Raw genomic sequence first — 8,448 nt, forward strand, 5'->3', positions numbered from 1 at the left:
TGAAAATCCAGAAGAGGCGAAGTGGCATGTATTAGTCTGTTTTTTTCCACTTTCCTGTTTTCATCATGCAAGAACTAAATGTGTTTATTTTACTGGCAATATTAAGACAATCATATGATTTTGAGTAAGTCTTTTGAGCTTATTTGCAAGTTTTTGCTCTCCTGCATGTCTGCTTCCTCCCAGCTGGGGGCTGGCTGTTGTATGGAAAGGCCAACCACGTCACGGAAAAGCCCTGTCTCTGATCAGATGGGCTTAATATAAACCAGGTTTGCTGAGGAAGAATTAAAGAGGCAGCCCCAAAGCAGGAGAGGATTTACTCCGGCCGAGCAGCTCAGCGTAAGGCAGCCGACCGAGAGAGGAGGGCAGCGCGAGTAGCAGACCCGGCTGGCGGGAGGAACCTGGAAGAAGTAAGGCAGCTCCGCTTCAGACACAGTCAGCCTTGTGCTGTGGGGGCTAGAGAACCAGACAGCTAAATGCTGTACGGGGTATCAAGACCAGTTTGAACTTGGAGGGCTGTGTGTGGTAGGGCTTTGTTTAATGAAGGATGGTAATTTGCTAGGGGCAAAATCGTGAAGTGTTCATCGTTGCGATGGTTTAGTGAGTGACTGCCTGTTTATTGCAGGTTGTTTGGCTGAATTGGAGCTGGCTTTTCTCATCTGCTCTTTTTAGCGGGGTAACTGCAAGGAAAAAAACCCGCATTTTAAAATTCAACTGCAGTAAATATTTCATTTTGGTTGTGAAGCAGCCTCTGCTTGATGCGTGGTTTCTGCTGCAGGTGTCACAAAGCTACTGTGACTAGGACCATGCAAACCATCCCACTTTGCCCCCAGTACTGCGCATCACAGAGAAAATACTGCGTATGCGGCGAGAAGTTGAGATAGGGTGTGCTTGTTCTGCGTATCAGTCCTGTCTCCTGCCCTGCATGTATTCACAGAAGTTTTCAGACAGTTTTGTGTGAAGAGGAATAGTGTTTTGTACATGTTGATTTGATGCCTTTGTGTACTTTTTTGTTTGCTTCACTACCTGTGATTCACATTTTAAAGGGGTTGTGTGTGTTTTACAGGCAATTGTCCTATTTGCTAATATGGAGAAGAGACATGGCAAAAAAGCAAAATGTCTAAGTAACTGTCACTTTGGGAACTGGGATGAATGCATCAAAGTAACTTTCCTAAAAATGGTAGCTGTTGGCGTGTGAGAATGACATCACTATCGCCTACCTCCAAGCAAAGCGAAATTGAGTTTGCTGAGTAAAATGTAATTAAGAGCCATGCTTAGATAAGGAGAGTGGGTTTATCTAGCTGATTGTGCAGTAAATTAAGTTGTTCACTTAATATCTGTAAATTTATGAGCTTTTTCTCCCAGCGCTCCCTCCTGTAGTGTCTAGAACCTGTACCTCAACAAAAACGCTTTTGGGCTTGACTGTGTCCTCCCTCTTACCAGCCCTAAAGGCACTGTCTAAAGTAGAGTCATTCTTTGTTTACCTGGCCATAGATGCAACCCAAATCCTCGCCACCGTAGCAAGACTTGCCTGCATGGCTCTCTTCTCATACCGGGGCTGTATAAGGCTGCAGGGAATGATTGTTTTTTGGTTTCCCAAAAGTTTCAGCTCTTAACTGAGACACTTTGAAGGATGCTGTACTCCCAGCTGCATTGGGAGTTGGAGGCAACTGGGGCCAGTGCCTCTCTTTGCCCCCAGTTAAGCACAAGGGAAGGGGCGCAGTAGTGTAGGTGCTGCCTGTGCCATGGGGTGCCCCTCAGCAGGGATGCAGCTCCCATGCAGGACAACTCTGGTGAACGCTACTCCTTCCTTCTCCTCCCGGGATGCGGCAATGCCTCGCTTTCCCCAGGGCTGGCTGCACCTAGCACAGCCGTGAGCTTGTAAAGGCTAAACAAAGATAGGATTTAGTATGTGAGGGTGGTATTAGCCTTAGGGAAAAGCCTCTGACTCACTAACTAGGAATATTTATTCGTGTAGCAGCAACTGTGAAGGAGCGTGGAAAGTCTCGTTCTTCTTTTGCTGTGTGCTAGACTCTATCGAAGAGCAGGGTGTGCTGCCTTGAAGTCAGTAAAATGTTTTGTGTGTAACACTTGTGATTTCCCTGTTTCTCACTAGGGGTAAAAAATGACTCTCAACAATGTTACCATGCGTCGTACCCACAACAGCAGCCTGCAGCAGCAGCAGCAGCGATGGAGCATCCCGGCCGATGGAAAGAATCTGTTGGTCCAGAAAGACTCCAACGAGTACAACCCGCAGAAGCGATACACCATCAGTCCTGATGAGTATTACAGAAGGAGCTGGTCCTCAGAGTCATCCGACTCTGTAATCTCCTCCGAGTCTGGCAGCAATTGCTACCGGGTGGTGCTGATCGGGGAGCACGGCGTAGGAAAGTCCTCTCTGGCCAACATCTTTGCGGGAGTGCATGACAGCATCGACAGCGACTGTGAGGTGCTGGGAGGTAGGTCGTTATGTCCTTGGGTGCTTGTTCTTGCTTACAGTCAGCTTTTCCAGTTGTGTTTGGCACAGAAAAACATTTAATAAAAAAATGAGGTAACAGACATCAAAACTGATCCAACTCATGCAACTCTCTTATGAAAATAAGAAAGAAAAGTAAGAAGAGTAAGATACCAACAATGACTGAAAGCCTCTGAAAGAGAACGATTAGGATTCCCATGCTATTTCATTCCAAAATTCCCATTGGGAGCTGCCTAATTCCTGGCTGTGATGATGGTACACAAGTCTGGTTCAGCTTTCATGCTAGTCTAACATTTGTGTCACTGCTGGCTCCACGGGGCTGTCTCCAGCTTTCTATGAGAGAGAGAAAACAACAGAAGGTCGTCATAGTCTACAAGCATGAAATCCTTAGAAATAATATATAAAGAACTACAGAGAAGCCAATGATGAGTCTTTCAGTCACTTCCAAAATATTTACCATTAGAAGTCATCTCAGCCTTTCTATGTAAACATATTGCCTCAGTGTAGGCTGTATGGAGCTTGAGAAAAATAGACCTCTTCCTCGTTTCATGGTACTTGCACAGCATGGGTTCCCTTAGAGTGAAAACAGATAAAGGTTTGGTTCTTCAGCAGTGTAGAAAATTTCCTGTTGCCCAAACAGGGAGGGAAAGGCAGAAGCTGTAGGGTTTTCTTTGCTGCTTCCCCCTTGCCACCCTCTGCTTTGTTTAGGATTGCAAAGTGTTCTTTAATCCCAGAGATCAGATCATGCAAAAAGTGAAGCTGTGGCACCAGGTCCTGAGCTTTAGTTGTATGTGAGATGTTGATGTGGCAGGGTTGTGCTGCAACAGAAGTCTTCTGAGGCTCTAAGGACACAGACACTGTCACCTTCGGAGGACACTTGCTGGCTGGTTTAGCTTGTCAGCATGAGGACTGTCCTCGTCTTCTCTGTATCCCTTCCCTCTCCTGCCTGCACTCCCTTGGTGCAATGGTGCCAGTGCCAGCACAGAGTTTCTAGGCTTCTCTTCCAGCCTTCAGTGGAGCACAGGCAGGACAGCTTTTTGTGTCTTTAACGCTCCGGTTAAGAGAGGGTTTTTTCAGTATTTGATACAGCCCAGTATCAGGAAGGTCAGACCCGCTGTTTCCTTGCTTGTTGTCACAACCTGGGGACACAGACCTCTGTCCTCTGGGGAATTTGAAGTTCCCCATGGTGCGGTGACTATGAATCAGTTATTCAGGTGTGCTTTGTCTTCAGTGCCTACCACAAACTCTTGTCATAATCCCACCAGCTTCTCAGCCTGGAGTATCTCTGAAAAGGGTTTGTCTAGTCCTACACGAGCAAGCCAGAGTAGGACCCTTGAGCAAGCAGTCAGAAAATGGAGCTGATTTGCCTTGCACACCCCTCTCAGACAGCTTTTTTTCTCCTCCATGCAAAGCCATGTGGTTTCCCCTTTCCTTCCAACCAATTTTGCCTGGAGCGTAGTGGTGACAGACTTTCAAGGCCAGCTCTGCTGAGGTATTGAAAGCTTGCTGTTGGTACATCTCTCTTGTTTTTTTAGTATCAGCTTTGAAATATGCACAAGATGAACTATAGTTGATCACTTTCAGAGTGTTTTATATCCTATGGAAGCTCCTTAGGATTGACCAAGGTGCAAATCACTGCTGAATATGACCATTTGGGCATAATATTTTTGAGGAGTATGATTACATATTTGTAGCCTCTCTGTGTGTAACCGAGTGGAGAAGCAGCTTCCTCTGGATCTGTATGTGGAGCTTGTTCCCATGCAGATGCCTGGTCTGTTGAAGAAACTAGTGTCCGATCTTTAGCTTATAACCTGGAGATTTTATTACAAGAGAGTCTGGTGTCAGGGTAGCCAGTTCACAGAGGGAATACCGCTGCTTTTATGGATAGGCTTTGCTGCCGTTAAGATTAAGCCAACTGATGAACACAAATGTCATGCTATTGGGCCTGCAAAGGAAACAGCTCCTACTGATTAGCTCTGTTTTTTTTTAATCTGGACATTTTAAGCTGTGTCAAGCCTGGGCTCTTTTTGATTTCATTTTAAATGTGCAATACTTTCAGCTCCTACTTTTGCATTGATGTAGGTTCCTAGCTTTGAGGAAAGGCTCTGATTACAATTTAGGGGAAAGCTCACTCCATTAATGCCCAGCAAAAGTTTTATGATGTGAGGCTTAAGGCACAGTCCTGTCTGTAAGTGTGGCTGGGACAGACCCCTTATAACACTGCAGTGCACAGGGTGGTATGCTCAGAAACCCCAAGCCTGTAATTTTTCACTGATCAGTAAGGCAAGACTAGAGATGGGTCCAAAGCCCTTATGACTCATCCAAATATCCCCAGGTTTAGGGAAAAAAAGGAAGATTGGTATTTGAAGCAGAAGTTGGACCAAGATTTCACAGGAAAGGATGATCAAAATTATGAGTACAGCTCCTCCCTCCCCCCTCCCAGCATTAAGCAGAATTTTGTCACTTGGTGGATATAACCTAGGTATGAATTTCTGTGGCCTCAGTACAAAATAACTGAATGTCTGTGTTTTGTCGATTCTTTTGCTTTTTGACATCAAATGTGACATGGGAAACCATGAAGTGGGAGAGGACTAGGACACAGCAGAAGACTCAGTCTCTCTAAAACTCAGCAGCTCTTGTCTCACGAAGCCCTGTCCCCACTGCTTGGTGGGCTGTTAGCTGTGTTACTCTCAGCCGCGGTGACTGTTCACCCGTAAACTGTCCCTGCTAAAGCGAAAGCAAATAGTTTCCATTACTCAGCCTCTCTGGACTCTGCTGCTCCCATGGGGCAAATGTTCAGCCTTTGGTTATTTCTTCCACTGGTTCTATTTTCTCTCTCCCACATAAGATAAAGAGAATATCAGCCAAAATAATGAACATTTCGTTTCCTGATCTTTCAGCCTCCTTCATATATCATGGAAAGTAAGACAACCAGTAATGAACAGAGGGCAGGTTCAGTGCTGATGGAAATGAGGAAAGAACTGAATGTGAGCCAGCGTAAAATTTGGCTCGATAACTTGAACTGTGAGCAAATCATACATATTCAACTACTTGGGTTTTTTTTTGTAATGTACATGATGCCACAAAATAATGTATTACTGACCTTTCTGCTTTTCTTTCCAGAAGACACGTATGAAAGAACCCTGATGGTGGATGGGGAAAGTGCAACCATTATACTGCTCGACATGTGGGATAATAAGGTACTTTAATTTGTTCTAGTCAAATGCCAAAGCAAAAATGCACATGAATGACTGCTAGTATCAGAAGTAGGTATCTTCTGGATAAGAAAGCAGGTGTTTTCCATACGTCAACATCAGGGAAAACATAGGATTAACCCCAGCCCTGCACCAAGCCAAGCATGCATAACGGCTCTGCAGTGTGAGCCTGAGAAGTACAAGCCTTCTTTATTTTTTTAATGATAAAACAAAGCATTCAAGCCATTTTTCCAGACTGTGTTCATTCCAGTCTAAAGCCAGCACAATGAATTATTTGGGGCCGGTTTTGTCCTCTTTTGTGGTGAAGTATTCATACCATCACCGCATTGGAATTACTTTTAGAATAACTGTGATTCAAACCGTACCCATTACAGTTACAGCAGGAATGTATTTGGATTCTCTAATGTTATACTTTTGAAGTAAAATCTGCTCTGGGCATAACGATGTCCGACCACTTCTTTTGAACAGCGTGAGGGGGAATGGATTCGAGACCACTGCATGCAAGTGGGAGATGCGTACTTGATTGTCTACTCCATCACAGACCGAGCAAGCTTTGAGAAGGCCTCTGAGCTCAGAATACAGCTCCGCAGGGCACGCCAGAAAGAAGATATCCCCATTATTTTGGTTGGCAACAAAAGTGACCTTGTCAGGTGCCGTGAAGTTTCAGTGGCAGGTAAGAAAAAACAATCAGCATGGAAATGGCATACACGTTAAGAGTCATCTAGTAGCTTTTAACCAAACTGCAGAGCTCTGGCTGAGGGAGTATGCTGTGATCAGGTTTGGGCAATAAAAGAGCATACAACAATGGAGGGCTCAAACAGAAGGCAGAAGACTGCCAGAGGGGTCTGCCTGGTCCTTAAGCTTCCCTTGGTAATACTGCTACAAGTCAGATAATCACTTTCCTAAATTTATTAAGTAGCATCATAAAAGCAGCCTGAATTTCTTCCCTTCCAGCTCTTGGTGTAACACCACCGCAGGTCATGTTTATACATAATGAATTTAGCCCCCTTTATTCTGCTGCCAAAGATTACCTTTTTTTTTTATCACCAGTTCTCCATCCTCCGTGATGCATTAAAATTCCCTCTCACCCTTCATGTTGCTAGACTGGGCAGGGACTGGGCAGCCTCTCAGGAGAGGTCTCTCTGCTGCCTTGCTTTGGGATGCTAAACCAGCCCTCCCTCTGCTGCACGTAAATGAATAACCACCAAGCCCATAAATAGGAATGGAGAGGCTGCTGGGAAAGATGCTGCCGACTCTCCAGGTCTGCAGACAGTAAAATCTCCTCTTGTCTTCCTTAAGGCTTAGGTGCCACAACATAGCACGCAGAAGTGCATTAAATGATCTAATCTTGGCCCATCAGAAACATGGGTCCTCAGTTCAGCACTTTCTTCTCTCCGTAGCTGTTCTGCTCTTTTATTTCCCACTTGAACTAGACTTGTGTGTGTATGGTTTATTTTTCCACTAGGGATGTGCACAGGTCCTCTGGCCCCTGTCACAGTAACCTGGAGAGTTTGAATTGCAGAGTTCATTGGGAGCCCACGGGTGTCTGTTTGCCTTCTCATTCCTCTCTGCCACACTTGAAAAATCTTTGGAACAATGGCAGGTGCATTCATGTCACTTTAGTCACTCTGACAATGAGTTCACAGCAAACCAGAATAAATTGGCTTGTATGTGACAGCTGTCAGGTTTAGCTTGGGCTCATGTAATAAAGAATAAGAACTACAGTTTCAGATGTATCTCTAGAGCCATAGACATAGTTCTGCCTTTATTTATGGGTTTTGTACTTGGTGCCTGTTGGAGTCTGCACGTAGGATGACCAGGTGGGTTTGAGTCATGGCTGACCTTTCCGCCTACAGGGTCGGTGTCTTGGCACAAGACAGTCAGCCCCAGCTCCTTCCACAGCTGACGGCAGGGACAGGGCTTTTCCAGGAGGGATTCACCCCCCCCCTCCCCCCCCACCTTGCTGGGAAGGGATTGTGACACAGAGCAGATGAATCAGGGCTAATAGGCAGCATTGGCTGATTAAAGACTTATCCGTGCCTATATTAGGCTTGAGGAATTCCCCTGGTAGCGCTGGCTGCGCGCACGTGGCAGCCTGCAGCCGCTGTGCCTCCCTCCCTGCTCGTGATGCCTCATGACATACCCGCCTTGCAATTTTGCAGAGGGACGAGCCTGCGCCGTCGTGTTCGACTGCAAGTTCATCGAGACCTCGGCAGCCGTGCAGCACAACGTGAAAGAGCTGTTCGAAGGCATCGTGCGGCAAGTCCGGCTCCGGAGGGACAGCAAAGAGAAGAACGAGAAGCGGCTGGCGTACCAGAAACGGAGAGAGAGCATCCCGAAGAAAGCCAGGAGGTTCTGGGGCAAGATAGTTGCCAAGAACAACAAGAACATGGCCTTCAAACTCAAATCCAAGTCTTGCCATGACCTGTCGGTACTTTAAGAACGTTGGACTCTGCCAGAGCTTGTGGCTTTTTGTGGACATTATCGAACTATGTTGTGGGACAATCAATCAATCAATCTATATTAGATTGGGCTATCAAAGTGACTTAGGTTCACAGTTGTGATCGTGATGATACGTGCTGGCATAGGAACAGCACCATGCATGGAAATATCTCTCTTTTTTTTGTTGTTGTTGTTGTTTCTTGTTACATTAGTAGTTTTAAAAGGAAAGTATAGACCAGAATGACCCAAAGTTATGCTGGGAAGTGTTCTGGAATATACCTGTTCTTTCTCCTCCCACCTTCGGATGATAGTGTAAGA

General features: G+C 45.7%; 1 protein-coding gene across 1 annotated transcript; it reads left to right on the forward strand.

The window, feature by feature from the left end:
* The first annotated feature begins 347 nt into the window (after positions 1–347).
* Positions 348–8,246, forward strand: GEM (GTP binding protein overexpressed in skeletal muscle). Its single transcript, XM_084259970.1, has 5 exons — positions 348–407; positions 2,114–2,456; positions 5,597–5,673; positions 6,157–6,361; positions 7,851–8,246. The coding sequence occupies exons 2-5, from the start codon at positions 2,123–2,125 to the stop codon at positions 8,126–8,128; spliced, it is 894 nt and encodes a 297-aa protein (XP_084116096.1). The 5' UTR covers positions 348–407; positions 2,114–2,122; the 3' UTR covers positions 8,129–8,246.
* Positions 8,247–8,448: the final 202 nt, after the last annotated feature.

This window comes from Gallinula chloropus, assembly GCF_964237585.1.
Source record: "Gallinula chloropus genome assembly, chromosome: 2".
NCBI lineage: Eukaryota > Metazoa > Chordata > Aves > Gruiformes > Rallidae > Gallinula > Gallinula chloropus.